This window comes from Momordica charantia (genome assembly GCF_013281855.1).
Source record: "Momordica charantia cultivar OHB3-1 chromosome 6 unlocalized genomic scaffold, Mcharantia_2.0 BLBB01000006.1, whole genome shotgun sequence".
Taxonomy (NCBI): Eukaryota; Viridiplantae; Streptophyta; class Magnoliopsida; order Cucurbitales; family Cucurbitaceae; genus Momordica; species Momordica charantia.
Window position 1 is genome coordinate 19,124,929 of NW_028275164.1, and position 22,927 is coordinate 19,147,855.

General features: G+C 42.5%; 1 protein-coding gene and 1 pseudogene across 1 annotated transcript; both read right to left on the reverse strand.

Annotated features, from left to right (window-relative positions):
* Window positions 1-4,490: 4,490 nt before the first annotated feature.
* LOC148210868 (uncharacterized protein At3g60930, chloroplastic-like) lies at window positions 4,491-8,234 on the reverse strand. The gene is made up of 4 exons (XM_088125227.1): window positions 8,055-8,234; window positions 4,950-7,082; window positions 4,693-4,869; window positions 4,491-4,615 (listed from the first exon to the last, which is right to left on the reverse strand). Exons 2-4 carry the CDS (start codon window positions 5,680-5,682, stop codon window positions 4,491-4,493), a joined length of 1,035 nt encoding a protein of 344 aa, XP_087981353.1. The 5' UTR covers window positions 5,683-7,082; window positions 8,055-8,234.
* LOC148210869 (protein FAR1-RELATED SEQUENCE 5-like) lies at window positions 7,026-11,196 on the reverse strand (annotated as a pseudogene).
* Window positions 11,197-22,927: the final 11,731 nt, after the last annotated feature.

Here is a 22,927-nt window from a genome sequence, read left to right on the forward strand (position 1 = left end):
TACCAAAGGATGGTAAACAAAATGTTCGCCAAGCAGATCGGTCGGAGCATGGAAGTATATGTGGACGATATGCTTGTCAAGAGCAAGCAGTCAAAGTCGCATCTTTCCGATCTGACCGAAGCCTTTGGAGTTCTGCGAAGGTATCAAATGAAGCTCAATCCAGCCAAATGTGTCTTTGGAGTCTCCTCAGGGAAGTTCCTTGGTTTTATGGTAAACAACCATGGGATCGAAGCCAACCCAGAGAAGATAAAGGTCGTGCTCGAGATGGAAGCGCCCAAGACTCTTAAACAGCTTCAGTGCCTCAATGGCAGGATTGCAGCTCTGAACAAGTTTGTCTCGAGGTCAACAGATAAGTGCCTTCCTTTCTTCAAGGTCTTGAGGAAGAAAGGGCATTTCAAATGGACAACGGAGTGCGAGCAAGCGTTAAAACAGTTAAAGAACTACCTCTGCTCATCACCTTTGCTCGCCAAGCCGCTGCCAGGAGACAAGCTTCACTTATACTTGGCGGTGTCCGATAGCGCTGTCAGCTCGACCCTAGTCAAGCAGGAAGGAGTACGCCAAAGTCCTATCTATTACACAAGTAAAGCCATGACCGAGGCCGAGACCAGATACCTCCAAATGGAGAAGCTGGCTCTCCCTTTAGTCACCTCGGCCCGAAGACTTAGGTCGTACTTCCAAGCGCACACCGTCATAGTACTTACGAACTTGCCCCTGAAGAACATCTTCCATAAGCCAGAAACATCAGGGCGCCTGATGAAGTGGGCAATGAAGCTAAGCGAGTATGAAATCCAGTTCGAGCCAAGAACTGCGTTGAAAGGGCAAGCAGTGGCCGATTTTATCGCAGAACTCACCCCACCGCCTCAATTGGTCAAACCCGACCTTCCATGGACGATCTACGTTGATGGATCCTCCAATGAGAAGGGGTGCGGGGCAGGAATCCTCTTGCTCGCACCAGGCGGTGAGCGATTTGAGTATGCACTGCGATTCAACTTTCGGACTTCAAATAATGAGGCCGAGTACGAAGCACTCCTGGCAGGCCTGCGCATTGCCAAAGGACTGGGGGCCGTCACATCAAGGTCTTTAGCGACTCCCAATTAATCGTAAATTAGATTAAGGAGGAGTATCAAACGAAGGACCCCCGAATGGAAAAATATCTAAGCAAGGTAAGATCGCACATCGCCCAATTCGAGACTTACGAGGTTAGTCAAGTTCCAAGGTCGGAAAATTCTAATGCTGATGCCTTAGCCAAATTGGCATCAGCATATGAGACCGACCTAGCCAGGTCAGTCCCAGTGGAGATCTTAGACAATCCTTCAATCCTGGATCCAGACGTGATGGAGATTGACACTCCATCGCCCTCGTGGATGGATCCAATCTTGGAATTTATCAAAGGGAATCTGCCACAAGATTCAAAAGAGCAAAAGAGGATGGCGCGGAGAGCAGCTCGGTTCATACTCCGAGACGGAGTGTTGTACCGATGTGGTTTCTCCCTGTCTCTGATTAAGTGTGTGACTCCCGAGGAAGGCCTCTACATTCTTAGGGAAATCCATGAAGGGGTGTGTGGAAACCACTCGGGCCAAGTCGTTGTCGGCCAAGGTGGTTCGACAAGGGTACTATTGGCCCACTGTTGAGCACGATGCAAAACAATTTGTGAAGACCTGTGACAACTGCCAGCGCTTCGCAAACATTATCCATCAGCCTCCCGAGCTGCTTAACCCCCATCTCGGCCCCATGGCCATTTGCGCAATGGGGGGTAGACATCATAGGTCCTTTTCCCCCAGGCAAAGGGCAAACCAAGTTCGCCGCCGTCGCTGTAGACTACTTCACTAAGTGGGCCGAGGCCGAGGCGTTGTCCCATATCACGAAGTCCAGCGTCACATCTTTCATATGGTCAAACATCGTATGCCGTTTCGGTATACCGAACGCCATCGTGACAGACAACGGAAAGTAGTTCGACAATGCAAAATTCAAGGACCTTTGCAGAAAATTGGGCATAAGCCATCTCAGTTCGTCCCCTGCGTATCCGAAAGCAAATGGGCAGGTTGAAGCGATAAACAAAATCATAAAACAAGGACTGAAGCTGAGACTGAATTCCAGAAAGGGAAGGTGGGCCGAGGAGCTACCTGAAGTATTATGGTCATATCGGACCACCCCAAGAGAGTCAACTGGCGAAACTCCGTTCTCGCTAGCCTTTGGCTCCGAAGCCGTTGTACTGGTGGAGATCGGCATACCAACAGACAAGGTAGAGCAGTACGAGCCAGCGAAGAACGAAGAAGAGCTACTCCTTAACCTGGACTTATTGGAAGAAAAAAGGGAAATGGCTCAGCTGCGCTTAGCAGAGTATCAGAACAGAATGGCCAGACATTACAACTCCCGAGTCCGACCTCGAAGCTTTCAAGTTGGACACTTAGTCTTAAGGATGATTCAAAGTCACGTGAGCACTCTTGACCCGAGTTGGGAAGGACCGTTCGAGGTTAAAGGCATAGTCCGACCTGGAACGTATATGCTGGCCGATCTGGAAGGAAGAGTGCTGCGCATCCATGGAACGCGGAGCACCTGAAGCACTATTACCCTTGAAATGTCAAAATAGTCCTAAAATGGACTTGTAAAAATTTTCAAGGGGCGGAACTTTTAATAAACGGAGTTATTCAATTTCGTGATTCCGAGTTCGATCAGAAATTAAATGGGGGCCACGGACTCACAAAAAACTTAAAAGGCAAAAATTGATCAAATTCAATCCTCTACACCCACGGGTTCGAGGTGTGATGTGAATATTAATTATGGACTCAAAATTCAACCATTTGAACGTTTAAGTTAAAGGTACGATGTAGAAAGTTCAAATTGCTTAATATTATCTTCTGGACTTATGAGTTCGAGGAGAAATATTAAAGACCAATTAAAGAAACTCTCAAATTCAAACCTTAAGGGTGCGATGTGAAAAGAGTTTGTCTCACGCTCAATCCTTCAAACTTACGAGTTAAGAGGTGCGAGATGGAAATTATTCATATATGAGTTCTGGCTTACAAAAGCAAGTTTAAAATTAAGGAAAAAGTAATGGAAGAAAGAGTCAGAGCTAGATACAGAATTGCAATGCAGAAGTGCAATCAAATGTAAGGAAGGAAGAATTCATTAATTGAAGGACAGAGCCAAGGCTTATAGACCTCGCAGCTCGGCCCAAAGACTTACAAAAGAAATAATAAAAGACAACAACAAAATCGACGAGGAAGCTCAGCCGCTCCCGAGGTGAGAAGATAGCTCGCCTTGAAAACCCAGAAGGTTGACCTCCTGAGATCCGTTCTGCTGAGAAGGAGCTCCCTCTTGGGTAGTGCCGACCTCAGTAGGCTCCTGACTAGGGGCCTCGTCTTCATCCGGGTCGGAGTAGTCAGAGTCCAAATCTCTAACATACTTATCCACCAAGGATGTAGGACCTGGAGTGCCGTTAGGCCCAGAAGCTCATTTCTCAGCATACCTATTCTTCAGATCGCCGAGGTCAACCTAGAGGTGCGGCATATCAGCAGCGATGCCCTTCATCAGAAACTTAAAGCCTGCATCGCTGAAGTCTTTGGCAAACCCATCAAAATCTGGGTGTTGCCTGAAGGCTGCTTCAAGGAGAGCTCCGTTGGTAAGGCGCTCCTTCTCCACCTTCAGTTCAGCATTAAGACGCCCAATTGCAGCGTCCTTCCCTTCAAGGGCCTGAAGCATGTCGTCCTTCTCCTTAAGGAGTTGGAACTTTTCCTTCTCCAGCCCTTTAGTGATGGCGTGGGCAGCTCGGAGGTGGGCCTTATGCCTCTTCAGCAGCTCGGCCTTGGCTTCTACCTCGGCCCTCAGTATGTCCACCTCGCTCCGAGCCTTCAGCAGCTCGCCCTTGAGCGTAGTGGCAGCCTCCAAGGCAGCAGAAGAATTCTCCCTCTCTTTCACTGCCAAGGCCTCCCTTCCGTCCAGCTCGGCCTTGATCATGATTGCTGAATGGATGGAGGCAGTGAACGCCTGTAGAGCACAGAAGGCAAACACATGTCAGACTAAGTCACAAGTTAGGAAAATAAAGCAAAGTTTAGAAGTAGATCTTACCTCGACAGCGTGATCGATTGTCCGTTGCAGCACGGACCCTGGATCGCTCACGAACTTGGATGCTCTTCTGAGACAGCGATCCAAGCATGCAGCCGAGATGCGTAACACCTGGTCCTTTACCCTGGAGCTGGACGGTTCCATTCTGAACCGCATCTTCACGTCGGATGTCCCCCCATCCGAGCTTCAGGATCGTCCACCAGATCGGCGTGGCTTGAGGGCAGGGGGCCACGAGGTCCAACCTCCGAGGAGGAGGTGGCTTTCTTCTTTTTCTTCCTCCTCTTCAGAGGAGAGCCCTCTCTCACCTCGCATAGAGGTGACACGTCCAGCGCTCCGGACTCGTTCCTCGAGTGCTTCTCCCTGGAGCGCTCCCCAGTAGAATCCAACTCGATCACCGGAGTTGGAACTTCAGAAGATGGCCCAGCCTAGTCCTGAGCTGCATGTTGATCCACAGTAGGAGTCACTGGATCATAGCTTTGAGCTGTCTTAAGGGCGTAAGCATGGCCCTTAAACTTATGCTTCACGCTGGTCGTGAATCCACACACCATGGCTGCAATACGGATAAAACGAAAAGTCAGAAGTGAAAACTTAAAGATAAGATTGAAGTTGAGATCGAGCACGACTTACCAAGCTCGGAGTTTGGCCTCGAACGAACTAAAGGATTGTAGTCCAGTAATCCTGACTCTTGGAGCAGCTTGTCGGTGACCAAGGTTCCGATCTTCCGGCCCCTTGGGAAGTGGTCTTTATAGTGTTTGAGGGTGTTGAAGGTGGCTTGAGCGAGCTCGGGAATCGGCTTGATCGATACTGCACAAAGCAAACAAAAGTTCGAGTTAGATGTGAAAGGCAAGAAATTAAAAGGAAAGGAAACAAGAAAGACTCCATACCTAAGTTCCCAAACCTAGTGGGAACATCAAAGAAGGCACGACCAGACTCGTCCTTTGCCAGCCACTCCCCTGAGGCAAAGAACCACTTCCCTACCCATCCTTTGATGGAGGTCGGCCCCTTGACTATACCACCCGCGCCTTTCCTTGCGCACATGTAGTACCGACCAGGCTTCTTAGCTATCCTCTTGGCTTCGAAGCATCCAAGAAGTTGTTCGACACTTAGTAGCTCGGCCTCGTCCTCATCTCGAGCTCGCAACCAAAAAAGAATGGCTAAGGCAGAAATGACACCCCATCCATTGGGGGCCACTTGTGCCGGTGCCAAACCAGTTCGGTTGAGGAACTCTTGAGCAAAAGGGTGGAGAGGAAGTCTGAGACCGTACTCAAACATTTTTAAGTAAAGAGTGACCCATCCCTCTGAAGGATTGTCAGCTCTTTCCCCTTCCTCCGGAATCCTAAGGAGGATGTCGTTTGGAATTTTAAACCCCCTACAGAGGGGTCCGAGATAATGCTCGGGCATTTTAAAAAGGTATTCCAAACCCTGGCCCGAGGTGGAAGTGTCACTATCCTCCCCATCTTCCGAAAACCTAAAATTCTCTATCTCTTCCAACTCGAACTCTAACCTACGAGCTAAGTCCCCCCTAGAGTCACTTGGTTTGGGGGGCAAACTACTTATGGTCCGACCTACACTACCCAGGCTATGACTACTGGAGGGGGAAGACAAGAAAACCACCATATTTGGAAAAAGAAGTAAAGCGAAAATGACTGACCTACAGAAGGTTCGAGCTGGTTTCAGATCGAACTCCAGAAATTTAGGGAACGTAAGGTTTGACCTGAAGTTTCGGGACTATTTATAGCTGATCGGAAAAACCTCTACGCCGTACACGTGTAATCAACGAGCGGCTAGGATCTTCTAGAGATCCGCAACGACGGAATACTTGAGTGCTCCGACAACCTGGCAGATCGAAACGTCTTTCGCAACGGTCATATTCCCTCTATAAATGAAAAGTCGCCACGTGTCCAGAATGGAATCGAATGAACTTCTCTGCCAGGTCGAGATCGAACCTGACAGAGAGGGGGCCAATGTTTGGGGGTAAAACATACCCAGGACACGTGGAGGACCTTTACTGGTGTTTGAAGAAATTGAATAAAAAGAATTGCCTAGGTCCACCTCAGCCCTGCCGTGGAGACCGGGTTCGCCTATTACCAAAAAGGCTAAGTATAGCCGCCAAGGTTCGACCTGGTTGTGGTTCGATCTACTCAGAACCCGACAGGTCCGACATGAGAAAAGACATATAACCGCCGGTCGTGTGTATTGTCGGATCCACCACCTATAAATAGAGGACTTCATTTCACGCTCAGGTATGGAATCTCACCTCGAACTAAATACAGAGTCCGACCTATACTGACTTGAGCGTCGGAGTGCTTACCCCCTTGTGCAGGTCCACTCTAGTGTTCAGGTCGGGACCGGAGGTCGGGTTCGAGCTTGATTTGTGAAGAACCGTTGTACAAACCCTTGCATAAACAGGATTAAAGTTGCGATTTTTTTTTCTTGTTTCCCTTTAGTTTCAGATGACCACCATCGCAAAATAATAGCTTGAGTATAGTAAGATATCAAAAAATTTTAGGCAAGAGTTAATAGATTAAATATATCAAGATACAAATTAAAATGGTTAAGCCAATTTGGCCTACATCCACTAAAAAACGAGAGAGAGTTTTCTTATTAGTCAGCAACCAAAAATGAGGAAATTGTGAAAAATTGATTATATAAGATGAATGCCCCAAATTATGAAAAAAAAAACAATAATACCCCTATCTCTACAACAACGTAGCTGTCACTTCCATGTCACATGGTTTAAGAATATACAAAGGATAAAGTTAAACTTTTTTTTATCTTTTTTTCCCACCTTTTAAATTAAATGGTTTCCTGCTAATCAATCAACAAAAGACAAATAAAAATTGAATGATAGAAAACACCCAATATTTATAATTTCATACAACATTCAATACAAGGTAATTCTATCTAGTTCTTTCATTCAAAATATTAGAAAATAAATTTGATCAAGTCAAACTAATACTCTAATTTTCAACCTCCTTATCGTTGGTCGGAGTTTTGCTGTCCTGTAGTAAAGTTTCCTACAAAACAAGTATATAATATGAAATATTAACAAATATTCATTAAACAAATAAGCTAATCTAATTTGAATCTATAATTTACCTCAAATAATTGAGCAAATGATATATTACTTTGTCAATCAATGCACGTGCCAACATTTTTATCTATAGATGTTGCTTGTTGGCTTAAAATCCACAACAAATTTTATGTATGCTCATCAGTCTCCTAATAAGAAAAATTTTAAAGATGTATCAATGCACGTGCCGAAATTTTTATCTATAGATGTTTCTTTTCTTGCCTATGTATCAATATTTTGACTAGAATTCATAATCTCCCTTTGTGTATCTTTCTCAAAAGTAGTTTGACCATTTTCCTAAATAAAAAAAACAAGAAAAAATTATTAGAAGAACTAAATATATTTAAGGATCTAGTGTTTGATATTGTACTTGTGTAAGTGTTAATTGATTTGACGAAGAAGCTTGGTTCGCCTTCACCTTTTTTTGCATCTCCTCTTTTCAAGTGGATCTTTCAACTAGTTACAAGGACAACCAATTGTAGGCTTTCTCTTAACTCCACGTACTTGTATAATAGCACAATTATTGGTATATCCATTATACTTACCAACCTTGTAAATTAAGAATATCCATATACTATTTTTGGAAAAATTTAAACATCTCTAGTGTATAAATTTCTACACCATGTTGTAACACTTCTACATTTGACAATAAGACAGATGATGTTTGATTCATTTTGAAATCGGCAATCAATTCCTCATATCTTCAATATGTTAAAACCCTTTCATGATGTTCCAAGAAACGCAAAATATCATTACTAGGCTTCAGATATTTCTTCAGTGATGGATAATATACATACATGCGCAGCGGAAGTGAGCAAGAATCGAAATAACAATCTACATGCATAATACAACCTAGGATTAATCATGCATGATCATACATTATGATGCTTAGAGATAAGTAGAGAAAAATACAAACCTTTGTAGCTTTTCAAAAATCTTCAAATAGCTCCAATGAAGGACCACCAAGAGATCTTCCTAGCTATTCTCAAGGCTTGGAATAGAGTGGTGGGACTCTTTTTAGAGAAGGAAAAGTTTAGAGAAAAGTGGAGCTAAAAAGAGTTATGTAAGCTTTTTTTTTTTTTTTTGAAAAAATAGCCAAAGGTTCCAAGACCTTTAATGTTTGAACAAATGCCTTCTTAAATAAGCAAATTACATGCAATTCTTGCATCTCAAAGTTCACCAAAAGCTTACAACACATATTCCACTTATGCATGGCATGGCTAAGTGTCAAAATGCATGTCTAAGTTCACCAAAAGCTTACAACACACATTCCACTCATGCATGGCATGGCTAAGTGTCAAAATGCACGTCTAAGTTCACCAAAAGCTTACAACACACATTCCACTTATGCATGCATGGCTAAGTGTCAAAAAGTGGATTTCTGAGATTATTTAAATGTTCCACTCAACAAGTTAGTGGAATTTTTCATCAACTTGGTTAAAAACATTATTTTAATCTACTTTAGTCAACCTTTGACTTTCTCTAGTCAAAGTCAACTATTTGACTTTTTCCAAAATCCGATGTTTGATGAAATCCATGCCTCCGATTATGAATCCACATTCATAATTTTAATATTTAAATCCTATTTAAATATTTTGTCCAAATTTCTCAAATTGATATCATATATCAATTACTTAATCATATCTCATATGATTAACCTAATTCGTACGATTCGAATTATTCCTTCAAATTATTCCAAGTTTATTCCTATATGAGCTAGCCAGGGGACCTTATGGACCTACAGATTATGAGCTCCAACGATCCGAGATTAACCGGTTAAACTCTTTAATCTAGTTAACCAACATTCGTTAACTACCGGGTCACTCCACTAAAGCCCGTAGATGCACTCTCTTCACTGTAGATATATTATGTCCATTTGATATAACCATGATCGGTAAGTCGACCCTTCACAAGTTGTTCGTAATTACAGCTAGGTCAAAATACCGCTTTACCCATGTAATTACCTCTTGTTCCTTAAGTCCCATTGATCCTCTAATGAACAATGATTTGTAGTCCAACTATCAAATCATAAATCCTCTCAAACCTTTTGATGAGGGTGGCGCCTATTGTTCAAGACCTGGTTTCAGCCCTTAAGAGAACAACCTTTCTACTATCCTAAAATTGGGTAGAAGTGAATTCCTTCTTGCACCCTATGTCCCTAGCTATCTACCGGGCCTTACCCCTAAAATGGGAGGCTTATTGAGCCAGCGCTGTTGAGCTGCTCTCACCCATGCAGATCTAAGGGTAATCCCGAGTAAACAGAAGTTCATAATTAGCTTAGGATTAAGATCGAGTTACCTAGGCCATCAAAGTCGAGATAGTCAGTTTCAAACAGTAAACGGTGTTATAAAGTAAAAGTGACTATCTCATGGTCCGATCTTATGCAAACTCTTTGCACGGGACACCCCCACTCACATGTCTTCACATGAACGAATTAGGATCACATCGTTTGTACTAGCTACAAAGTGGGTCGCATCCATAGTGTCCCTAGAATAAGGCGCCCAACCTTATTCCTATACTATAGACCATTTAGACGGTTAACTCAAACTTGATCCATATTTATGTCTCTTACATAGAGTTTGAGTCTCAGGTAACAGTCTAGGATCCTTTATTTTATTGGATTTAGATCTAGTAAGAACATTTTATTGGATCAATAACTACTTATTGATTAAAACCTTCAATAACAACTTTATTGAAAGATAAAAGTATATCTGGAATTTTCAAACTATGAGTTTCAGGACATAAAACCCAACATTCAGTACATTATTCATACTTTCACTTCGTTGTGTGCTTTCATGTTAGCCGTAAAAGTATGCCTCTCATAAACCATTGCCCATTTTTCCCGCAACTCAAACAAATCTTTCAACCACTTATTGTCTATAAGATTATACTTTTCTAGCATTTATTGTCATGCTAACAACCAATCATTTTCATCTTCATAATCATATACACAATTGTTAAAGTCATGAATGAACTCTTTTGATCTATGAAACACATGACTCAAACTTTTAGCTGCATTCTGGAAAATATGTCAAACACATAGTCGATGTTGAGCTTTAGGAAAGACATCACATATTGCTTTAGCCATTGCGGCAAATTGAACTATAAGAATTGTCTGTGGTTGCTTTCCAGATATTGCAACGAGAAAAGTTTCAAACAACCATTTAAAAGACTCTGTAGTTTCATCATAAAGTAAAGCTACACCAAATACTACTGATTGTTTATGATGATTCACCCTAATAAATGGTACAAATGGTCGTCCAAGTTCATTTGTTCGGTAAATAGTGTCAAAACACATAACATCTCCAAAAAGATCACAATCACAAATAGATCGTGCATCAGCCCCAAAAATATTAGTGATCACGTCATCTTCGTCAATTTGCAATGCATAAAAGAAAGAAGAATTCCCCATTTGTCTTTTTTGAAAATATTGCAATAGTGCTTCAACTTCTCCCTTTAACATTCTTGCTTTTCGCTTTTGTATATATAATTTCTATAATCTTTATTCAAGAATCCCAAATGTTCTCTACCACCAACTTTCCTACTCGTTAGTTCCATGGTCGCTTTAATTGAAATTTTCAATCTATCTACCTCATAAGCTAGAGTCTTTTGAACATTGGAAATTCTACTATTCACTTTTAAAATATGCTTCATTGGTGTTCTAACAAGTTCATGATTGTGATTTTTATTAAAAGATACAACTTTATATTGACCATTCTTTCCAAGCAAGCATCTTATGTGAGCTTTGCATCCAATCCTAGAAATTTGTTGAACATATGAAGTAGTTTCTCTTTGCTTGTTTACTTGGCGAAACCCTTCCTTCGAACAACAAAAAATTGTTCTTGAAATTTATCCATTTTTTTCATTATGCGATATTGTTTCCTTACATTAAAACCAACATTTCCTCCGTAATTGTCATAAAACTTATATGCATCACCCACAAAACTAAACTCCATTCCAATAATTGGCTCTACAACTTCAAGTTGAGTATTGATACTAGGCTCTACATTCTCTTCCAAATGAACTTCAGAATTATTAAGGGCCCGTTTGATAACCATTTTGTTTTTGGTTTTTGGTTTTTGGTTTTTAGTTTTTCAAAAACATGGTTGTTTAATAGCCAATTCAATTTTATATTTTTTCTTTTTCCAAAACCATTTTGAAATTTTACGTATGTTTATGCAGGAATTTGCACAACGGTTCTTCAGGAATCGAGCTCGAACCCGGTCTCTGGTTCCGACCTGAACACTAGAGTGGACCTGCACAAGAGGGCAAGCACTCCGACGCTCAAGTCAGTATAGATCGGACTCCTTATTTAGTTCGAGGTGAGATTCGATACCTGAGCGTGAAATGAAGTCCTCTATTTATAGGTGATGGATCCGACAGCACACACGACCGGCGGTTACGTGTCTTTTCTCATGTCGGACCTGTCGGGTTCCGAGCAGGTCGGACCCCAGTCAGGTCGAACCTTGGTGCCCATACATCTTTTATAATGGGCAAACCCGGTCACCTCGGCGGGGCCGAGGTGGACCTAAGCAATCCTTTCTATTTAGTTTCCCTAAAATACTAATAAGGGTCCTCCACGTGTCTTGGGTACGTTTACCCCCAAACATTGGCCCCCTCTCTGTCAGGTTCGATCTCGACCTGGCAGAGAAGTTCATTCGAATCTATTTTGGACATGTGGCGACTTTTCATTTGTAGAGGGAATATGACCGTTGCGGAAGACGTTTCGACCTGCCAGGTTGTCGGAGCACTCAAGTGTTTCGCCGTTGCGTATCTCGAGAAGATCCTAGCCGCTCATTGATTACACGTGTACGGCGCAGAGGTTTTTCCGATCAACTATAAATAGTCCCGAAACTTCAGGTCAAACCTTACGTTTCCTGAATTTCTGGAGTTCGATCTGAAACCAGCTCGAACCCTTTCTCTAGGTCAGTCACTTTTCCTTGTTCTTACTTTTCTTTCAAACATAGTAGTTTTCTTGTCTTCCCCCTCCAGTAGTAGTGTAGGTCGGACAGTAAGTAGTTCGCCCCCAAACCAAGTGACTCTGGGGAGGTCTTAGCTCGTAGGTTAGAGTCCGAGCTTGAAGAAATAGAGAACTTTAGGTTCTCAGATGATGGAGAGGATAGTGATACCTCCACCTCGGGCCAGGGTTTGGAGTACCCTTCTAGGATGCCCGAGCACTATCTTGGACCCCTTCGTAGGGGATTTAAAATTCCGAATGACATCCTCCTTAGGGTTCCGGAGGAAGGGGAAAGGGCTGACAATCCTCCGGAGGGATGGGTCACTCTTTATTTGAAGATGTTTGAGTACGGCCTCAGACTTCCCCTTCATCCCTTTGCTCAGGAGTTCTTAAACCGAACTGGACTGGCTCCTGCTCAAGTGGCCCCCAATGGGTGGGGTGTCATTTTTGCTTTAGCCATTCTTTTTTGGTTGCGAGCTCGGGACGAGGATGAGGCCGAGCTGCTAAGTGTTGACCAGCTTATTGGGTGTTTTGAGGCCAAGAGGATAGCCAAAAAGCCAGGTCGGTACTATATGTGCGCAAGGAAGGGCGCGTGTGGTATAGTCAAGGGGCCGACCTCCATCAAACGATGGGTAGGCAAGTGGTTCTTTGCCTCTAGAGAGTGGCTGGCAAAGGACGAATCAGGTCGTGCCTTTTTTTGATGTTCCCACTAGGTTCGGGAACTTAGGTATGGAGTCTTTCTTGTTTTCTTTTCTTTTAATTTCTTGATATTCACTTCTAACTTCGAACTTTTGTTTGTTTTATGCAGTATCAATCAATTCGATTCCCGAGCTCGCTCAAGCCACCTTCGACACCCTGAAATTCTACAAGGACAACTTCCCAAGGGGTCGGAAGATCGGGACCTTGGTCATCGACAAGCTGCTGCTAGAATCAGAGCTATTGGACTACAATCCTTTAGTTCGTCCGATTGAAGCTTCGAGGCCAAACTCCGAGCTCGGTAAGCCGTGTTCGATCTCAACTTTAATTTTAGCTTCAAGTTTTTACTTCTAACATTTCATCTTATTCGTATTGCAGCCATGATGTGTGGATTTACGAGCAGCGTGAAACGCAAGTCTAAGGGTCGTGCTCACGCCCTCAAGACAGTTCAGAGCTCTGATCCATCTACTCCTGCTGTGGATCAGAATGCAGCTCAGGACCAGGCGGGTCCATCTTCTGCAGCTTCAACTCCGGTGATTGAGTTGGATTCTACTGGGGAGCGCTCCAGGGAGAAGCGCTCGAGGAGCGAGTCCGAAGCCTTGGACGTGTCACCTCTTCGTGAGGTGAGAGAGGGCTCTCCTCTGAAGAGGAGGAAGAAAAAGAAGAAGACCACCTCCTCCTCGGAGGTTGGACCTCGTGGCTTCCTGCCCTCAAGCCACGCCGATCTGGTAGATGACCCGGAAGCTCGGATGGGGGGGACATCCGACGTGAAGATGTGGTTCAGAATGGAACTGTCGAGCTCCGGGGTGAAAGACCAGATGTCACGCATCTCGGCTGCCTGCTTGGATCGCTGTCTCAGGAGAGCATCCAAGTTTGTGAGCGACCCAGGGTCCGTGCTGCAACGGACTATCGACCACGCCGTCGAGGTAAGACCTGCTCTTTAGCACTTGGTTTTACTTCCTTATTTTGTGATTTGGTCTAACATATGCTCGCCTTCTATGTTTCACAGACGTTTACTGCCTCCATCCACTCAGCAATCATGATCAAAGCCGAGCTGGATGGGAGGGAGGCCTTGGCAGCGAAGGAGAGGGAGAACTCCTCTGCTGCCTTTGAGGCTGCCACTACGCTCAAGGGCGAGCTGCTGAAGGCTCGGAGCGAGGTGGATATACTGAGGGCCGAGGTTGAAGCCAAGGCCGAGCTGTTGAAGAGGGAGGATGAGAGGCATAAGGCCCACCTCCGAGCTGCCCACGCCATCACCAAAGGGTTGGAGAAGGACGACATGCTCCAGACCCTTGAAGGGAAGGACGCTGCAATTGGGCGTCTCAATGCTGAGCTGAATGCGGAGAAGGAGCGCCTCACCAACGGAGCTCTCCTTGAAGCAGCCTTCAGGCAACACCCAGATTTTGATGGGTTTGCCAAAGATTTCAGCAACGCAGGCTTCAAATTTCTGATGAAGGGGATTGCTGCTGATATGCCACACCTCCAGGTCGACCTCGGCGATCTGAAGAAGAGGTACGCTGAGAAATGGGCTTCTGGGCCTAACGGCACCCCAGGTCCTGCATCCCTGTGGACAAATATGTCAGAGATCTAGACTCTGACTACTCCGACCTAGATGAAGACGAGGTCCCCAGTCAGGAGCCTACTGAGGTCGGCACCACCCAAGAGGGAGTTCCTTCTCAGGAGAACGGATCTCAGGAGGTCAACCTTCTAGGCTCTCAAGGCGAGCTATCTTCTCATCTCAGGAGCGGCTGAGTCTCATTAGCTTTGTTGTTGTTGTGTGTTTTTTCTTCTTTTGTAAGCCTTTGGGCTGGCTACAAGGTATACAAGCCTTGGCTCTGCCCTTTTGATTAATGAAATTTCCAATTCTCCATTTCCATTTGTTCTTCTGCTACTTTTCCTTTAGGCTTTTAAACTTGCTTTTGTAAGTTGGAACTTATGAATGAATAAACTCATCTCGCACTTCTAACTTAAAAGATCGCACCTCTAACTTAACTTTGGTCCTGAGCTATAAGATAACTCTTTTCACATCGTACCTCTTACCTAAGGTTTGAATTTGAGAGTTTCTTTTATTAATCTTTAATATTTCTCCTCGAACTCAGAAGTCCGAAAGAACATTAAGCAATTGGAACTTTCTACATCGCACCTTTAACTTATACGTTCAAAGGGTTGAATTTTGAATCCATAGTTATTATTCACATCGCACCTCGAACCCGTAGGTTTAGAGGACCGAATTTCTTGAACCTTCAACATCGCACCTTTAACTTTATCGTTACAAGGATTGAATTTTGGCTCGTTATTGATTTTGACATCGCACCTCGAACCTGTGGGTTTTGAGGTTGCCGATTTTAAGTCTTATGGGAGTCCGTGGCCCCCATTTAATTTCTAATCGAACTTGGAGTTATGAAATTAAATAACCCCATTTATTGAAACTTCCGCCCCTTGAAAATTTTTACAAGCCCATTTTGGGACTATTTTGACATTTCAGGGGTAATAGCGCTTCAAGTGCTCCGCGTTCCATGGATGCGCAAGCACTCTTCCTTCCAGGTCAGCCAGCATATAAGTTCCAGGTCGGACTATGCCTTTAACTTCGAATGGTCCCTCCCAACTTGGGTCAAGGGTGCCGACATCACTCTGAATTTTTCTTAAGACTAAATGTCCAACTTGGAAGCTTCGAGGTCGAACTCGGGCATTGTAATGTCTGGCCATTCTGTTCTGATGCTCTGCTAAGCGCAGCTGAGCCATTTCCCTTTTCCCTTCCAATAAGTCCAGGTTAAGGAGTAGCTCTTCCTCGTTCTTTGTTGGCTCGTACTGTTCTACCCTGTCTGTTGGTATGTCGATCTCGACTGGTACAACAGCTTCGGAGCCGAAGGCTAGCGAGAACGGAGTTTCGCCAGTTGACTCTCTTGGGGTGGTTCGATATGACCACAAAACTTCAGGTAGCTCCTCGGCCCATCTTCCCTTTCTGGAGTCCAACCTTAGCTTGAGTCCTCGCTTTATGATCTTGTTTACTACTTCAACCTGCCCATTTGCCTTTGGATGCGCAGGGGACGAACTGAGGTGGCTTATACTCAGTTTTCTGCAAAAGTCCTTGAACTTTGCATTGTCAAACTGTTTTCCGTTGTCCATCACAATAGCATTGGGTATGCCAAAGTGGCACACGATGTTTGTCCATATGAACGACGTGACCCTGGACTCTGTGATGTGGGATAGTGCCTCGGCTTCGGCCCACTTAGTGAAGTAGTCCACAGCGACAACGCGAACTTTGTTTGTCCTTTGCCTAGAGAAAAAGGACCTATGATGTCTACCCCCCATTGCGCAAATGGCCATGGGGCCGAGATGGGGGTGAGCGGTTCGGGAGGTTGATGGATAATGTTTGCGAAACGCTGGCAGTTGTCACAAGCTTTCACAAACTGCTTTGCATCCTGCTCGACACTGGGCCAATAGAACCCTTGTCGAACCACCTTGGCCGACAACGACCTGGCGCCAGAGTGGTTTCCACACACCCCTTCATGAACATCCCTAAGAATGTAAAGGCCTTCTTCGGGAGTCACACACTTGAGGAGAGGCAGGGAGAAGCCACGTCGGTACAACATTCCTTCTCGGAGTGTGAACCGAGCTGCTCTTCGCGCCATCTTCTTTTGCTCTTTCGGATCTTGCGGTGGGTTTCCTTTGATGAAGTCCATGATTGGGTCCATCCAAGTGGGTGATGGAGTATCAACCTCCATTACATCTGGCTCCAAGATTGAAGGAGTGTCCAAGATCTCGATCGGGACCGATCTAGCCAGGTCGGTCTCATACGCTGATGCCAATTTAGCTAAGGCATCCGCATTAGAGTTTTCAAATCTTGGAACTTGACTCACCTCGTAAGTCCCGAACTGGGCGAGGTGTGATCTGACCTTGCTTAGATATTTTTCCATTCGGGGGTCCTTCGTTTGGTACTCCTCCTTAATCTGATTCACGATTAGCTGGGAGTCGCTAAAGACCTTAATGTGGTTGGCCCCCAGCCCTTTGGCAACGCGCAGGCCTGCTAGGAGTGCTTCATACTCGGCCTCATTATTTGACGTCCGAAAGTTGAATCGTAGAGCATACTCGAATCGCTCACCTCCTGGTGCGAGCAAGAGGATTCCTGCCCTGTACCCCCTCTCGTTGGAAGATCCATCAACGTAGATCGTCCACGGGAGGTCGGACTTGGCCAAATGAGGTGGTGGAGTGAGCTCTGCGATAAAATCGGCCACTGCTTGCCATTTCAACGCAGTTCTGGGCTCGAACTGGATGTCGTACTCGCTCAATTCCAATGCCCACTTCATCAAACGTCATGATGCTTCAGGCTTAAGGAAGATATTTTTCAGAGGCAAGTTTGTAAGTACTACAACAGTGTGTGCTTGGAAGTACGACCTAAGTCTTCGGGCCGAGGTGACTAAAGCGAGGGCCAGCTTCTCCATTTGGGGATATCTGGTCTCGGCCTCAGTTATGGCCTTACTGGTGTACTAAACGGGGCTTTGGCTCGCACCCTCCTGCTTGATCAGTGCCGAGCTGACGGCGCTATCAGATACTGCTAGGTACAAGTGGAGCTTTTCTCCTGGCAATGGCTTTGCGAGTAGAGGTGCCGAGCAGAGATAGTCTTTTAACTGCCCTAGCGCTTGCTCACACTCTACTGTCCATTCGAACTGTCCCTTCTTCCTAAGAATCTTGAAGAAAGGAAGGCACTTGTCCGTTGATCTTGACACGAACCTATTCAGGGCTGTAATCCTGCCATTTAAGCATTGAAGCTGCTTTAGAGTCTTGGGTGCCTCCATCTCGAGCACGGCCTTTATCTTCTCTGGGTTAGCCTCAATCCCACGGTTATTTACCATAAAACCAAGGAACTTTCCCGAGGAGACTCCAAAGGCACACTTGGTCGGATTGAGCTTCATTTGATACCTGCGTAGCACTCCAAAGGCTTCGGTCAGATCGGAAAGATGCGACTTTGACTGCTTGCTCTTGACAAGCATGTCGTCCACATACACTTCCATATTCCGACCGATCTGCTTGGCGAACATTTTGTTCACCATCCTTTGGTAGGTCGCACCTGCATTCTTTAGGCCAAAAGGCATCACCTTGTAGCAGTACAGACCTTGGTCTGTTATGAACGCGGTATGATCTTGGTCTGGCAAGTGCATTTTAATTTGGTTGTATCCGGATTAGGCATCCATGAAGGTGAGCAGCTCGTACCCGGCCGTTGCATCCATGAGCTGGTCGATCCTCGGAAGGGGGAAGCAATCTTTTAGGCATGCCTTATTTAGATTTGTAAAGTCCACGCACATCCTCCACTTCCCGTTGGATTTTTTAACTAATACAACGTTAGAGAGCCACTCAGGATACAAAATTTCTCGTATATATTCAGCTTTTAAGAGTTTGTTTACTTCCTCAACAATTACATCACTCCTCTCTTTATTTACATGTCTTCTTTTTTGCTTTACAGATCAGAATGATGGGTCTATGTTGAGGCGATGCACCATAATCTTTGGGTCGATGCCAGGCATGTCCTCGTGAGACCATGCGAAGACGTCCGAGTTAGACCTGAGGAAGTTGATCAGTTCTTCCCTGTCAGTGGCCCTCAGCTTGGTTCCTATGCTTACTTGTTTTTCATCGTGGGAGTTTTGAACTTCGGAGGGATTGGAGCCTCCAGGATGTCCGGGGTGAATGGCGATTCTCCCAAGTCGCCATCGTCGAACGAACATTCTTTCTTCTCGCACCTGGCCTTAAGCGCCTCGACCTGCTCATCGAACTTGTGCTTCATCAGGTCGAACTCTTTTCTAGTTATCACAGCTTCTGGCGTCAGAGGCTTGCATTTTGACTGAGCCTTTAGGTTCGAGTTCGAGAACTCTCGGGAGTAGGAAGGAGAGTCTTCCGGCTCCCGAGATGCTCTCTTCTTTTTTTCAGTTAAATGTTTTCTCAGATCGTTATCCCGCAAGCTGTAATCCACTCCTTCAACGTTGGGAATGGGCTCGCGGTCGCCAGGTTGGATGGATGGGGCTCCCTTTTCACCAGGTGTACCCGGGACCCTAGAGGGAGACGCAGTTCGGTTAGCACGCGTTGCCTCGGCGTACATTTCTTCCATTGTGCGCAACCGATGGCGCATATCATCCAAATAGCGCTGGAGAGTAGACAAAGCTTCAGGGTATGCTGCCTGGTTGGCCCTTTGGGAGGTTTTTCTCGAGGTCCCTCCTCGGCCTTTGTTGGCTTTTAAGGGTTTCGGGTGAGCAGGTGGTAGCTCTTGGTTCGCATGGCGGGCAGATCTGCGCAGCAGATCTCCCTCTTGCCCTACTCGGACCTGGTCCTCGACTATTCTTGCGTCGAGGTCTCGCTGAGTGCCATTATCAGCGTTCACACCCCCTCCGTTCTGTCGTATTAGCAGAGCTTGCCGGATGCACCATCGTTGCGTATATTTTCTAGATCGGGATGACTTAGGATGTCCGTCCCCACAGACGGCGCCAAATGTTTATGCAGGAATTTGCACAACGGTTCTTCAGGAACGAGCTCGAACCCGGTCTCCGGTTCCGACCTGAACACTAAAGTGGACCTGCATAAGAGGGTAAGCACTCTGACGCTCAAGTCAGTATAGATCGGACTCCTTATTTAGTTCGAGGTGAGATTCGATACCTGAGCGTGAAATGAAGTCCTCTATTTATAGGTGATGGATCTGACAGCACACACGACCGGCGATTACGTGTCTTTTCTCATATCGGACTTGTCGGGTTCCGAGCAGGTCGGACCCCAGTCAGGTCGAACCTTGGTGCCCATACATCTTTTATAACGGGCAAACTCGGTCACCTCGGCGAGGCCGAGGTGGACCTAAGCAATCCTTTCTATTTAGTTTCCCTAAAATACTAATAAGGGTCCTCCACGTGTCTTGGGTACGTTTACCCCCAAACAACGTAATTTAAAAAACAAAAAAAAATAGCTTTCAAAAATAGGTTTTTGTTTTTCAAAATTTGATTTTTTCTTCTAATACTCAACTTTTTTTTTCTTTCTCATATTTATCTCTAAAATATTTATTTCTCGCTCTAAAATTTTTTTATTTCTAAATTTCTCTCTACAAACTTTCTTTTTCTCTCTCTAAAATTTTCATATTTTAAATATTTATTATTATTTGTCTCTCTCCAAATTTTTATGTATTTTTTTTTCTAACAGACCAGTTTCATTTCTCTCTCTAAAAATTTAATATTTTTCCTAACTTTTTTCTCTCTAAAATTTCATCTTTTATAATTTTTCTTTCTCTTCATATTTTTTCCTTTGAAAATTATATTTTATTTTCTCGTTCAATTTTATTTCACTGTAACTTTTATTTATCTTTGTATTTATTTATTTTCTCTAAAAATTATATTTTGAATCTTGTTATTATCTCTAAATTTGTTTCCACTGTAATTTTTCTCTTTCTTTATAATTTTTTTTTCTTTAACATATCTTTTCCTCTCGACTTTATTTTTTTCTCTACAGTTTTCCTTTTTTTGTCTTTAATTTTTCTTTCAAGTTTTTTTCTAAATCTTTTTATTTATCTCTCTAAAATTTATCTTTCAAAAGTTTGTTTACATGTCTCTAAACTTGTATTTTCATGTCTTTACATTAGGGGGAAGACAAAAATTTCCGCCGGGTCCAATAAATAGGAAATGCATGTCCCGACCCCGTCCCCGTCCTCGATTCCATTTTTTAAATAATTAATATATATTTATTACACTTTTTTTATACTTAAATTCTAAAAATACTTAAAAACAATTATAAAACCGATAATTTTTCTTGAGAACATCTCTCGGACCCAAGAACGAGGTGGAGACGGAGGCTAAAAATTTTCATGAGTACGAGAATGGGGGAGAGCATCCTTACTCGCACCCACACCATTGTCATCTCTACCCTACATAAAATTTTCTCTCTTCAATTTTATAACTTTTTAAAAACAAAAAACAAAAAATGGTTATCAGACATATATAGTTTTTGTTTTTTAAAAACAGAAAACCAACAACCAAAAACTAAAAACAAGAAAAACCAAAAACCAAAAACTAAAATGGTTATCAAACGGGCTCTAAATAGTTGTCTATGTAAATTTGAATCTGGTATGTTCTCCCTAGCTTCAACTAATAATATTATTCATGCATATAAAATATAATTGAAAACACTATACATTAACATATCAATGATTTAAAATGATTCTATTAAAGAAACAAAAAGCTATAATAACGAACACAATAATAAAACTAAATTGAACTAATATTACGTGAAAATAACTCACTTATTCCAAATTAATCAAAAGTACACAAATATGTGGTGGGTTAGAATAGGAAACGAAGAACCCATGGTTCAAGAATCTAGTAGTGTTAGAGTTAGCACGACGATTGCTTAGATTCCTCCATTCGTGTTGTAACGTCTTGCTTTAGCTGGTGCATTGTTCGCTAAATATTTTATTTGTTGTAGTGGTTTTAGTTTTAATTTCTACCCGCTTAGAATCCCGTTAGTTAAAAGGACTAATTCAATTTGGGAATTAAATCGTCATGTCCCAAGTTCAAGTTCTAGAATTCAATTTTTCTTCTTAACCTTTAGTTTCCATTTAAATTTAGAAGATCTTTTAGTTAGATTCTCTCCCCAACTCGTTAGAGTGGATTATTGGATCTTTGTGGTGAATTTTAATTTTGGTTTTTATAATTTAATTTTCGAATTTTGAAAAAAGAATATTTTTTAGTTAAATTTTTTTTAGTACAACTTGACTTTCATCCGAAGTATATATCAATTACCATTGAAATGCTCATGTTGGTTTTTAGTTAAATGTTAAATCCCAAAGTTTTAGAAGTTTAATTTATGTTTTATATTTTATTCTTAGGGTTCAAACTTGAGTTAAAGATCTAATATCTTTGATGGGCTGTTTTAAAAATTTATTTTCACAAATGTTTGAGGTTTACAAATTTAGAGTTTTAGATTTGTGGGTTTAAAACTTTTCCCAAATACCAAACTTACCCTTATTTATGGCATTTATGTGTATTATAATTAGTTTTTATTTACATGTAAAAGATTTAATATTCCAAATTTGATTTTTTAAACATTATATTGTTGTGGGTCTCAAATCAATTATTCCTCATAATCCCCTAATTTACTCATTGATTAAAGAATGAAATTTATTACAAAAGATTTTTTCATTTCATTCCAATTCGTTGCTCAATTTCAATACATTTCAAATGTAATATTGATTCAATCTCACTAATATTTGGCTCAATCTCAATTTCAATACATTACAAAACTTATCGGTATGATGAGGTAAGATGATAATGGAGTACTGCAGCTTGATATATTTTCTTACTATTCATGCTTTATGGCTCTTCAACCATTATAATATAAACTTCCATTGAGATATAAAATATATTTGGCTATAACCTATAAGTGTTGAGTGCAATATGAAAAATTGATTCACCGAAATAAAGTTCAGATAAACTTATATATGAACTATAAAGTATATACGACTATATCCCAATACAATTAAAAAAAAAAGAAAATAACATACTAGCATATGCTCAAAAAACCGAATAGAATAGTATAATACTCCATATTGAAAAACTCTTCTTAACAACTTATATAAACTATATACCATTGTAACCAGGACCGGCTTAAGCTATAGGCGAATGAGGCGATCGCCTAAGGCCCCGATTTTAGAAGAGCCTCGTATTCTTCATATAATATATAATATATAATATATATACTATAATTTTGTCATCTATTTATTTTTAGTTTTTAATTATATATAAAAATAAAATTATAAAATAATATATTTTTCCTACATTTTTCTTATGATATTGAAAATAAAAGCTAACGATGTATATAACATTTTTGAAAATAGAAAAATCATAATCATAAATTTGTCATAAATTTCACTAAAGATTGACAACCCTTTCAAATTTGTAATCATTTCTTCACAATTTTCATTAAAGTTTCTTAAAAATCTCAACCACCTTAAAACTTTCCAAAGTTTAAGTTGAGACTTCCCATATTTCTTTATCTCTTTATCTATTTTTCTTTTTCACAAATAAAACTTTTCAACTTCTCCTAAAAAAAATTTCAAATAGATAGGTTAGACTCATTTTCACTTTTAACTCCCTCCCTCTTTCATGCTCTCT

What these genes read in the sequence shown, in the direction of transcription:
- LOC148210868 (XM_088125227.1), bottom strand. Translation starts at nt 5,682, where the DNA reads ATGGTGGTTTTCTTGTCTTCCCCCTCCAGTAGTCATAGCCTGGGTAGT. An exon ending in CACTAGGTTTGGGAACTTAG is followed by an intron (nt 4,870 to 4,949) that starts GTATGGAGTCTT and finishes TGCTTTGTGCAG; the next exon opens with TATCGATCAAGCCGATTCCC. An exon ending in GAGGCCAAACTCCGAGCTTG is followed by an intron (nt 4,616 to 4,692) that starts GTAAGTCGTGCT and finishes TCCGTATTGCAG; the next exon opens with CCATGGTGTGTGGATTCACG.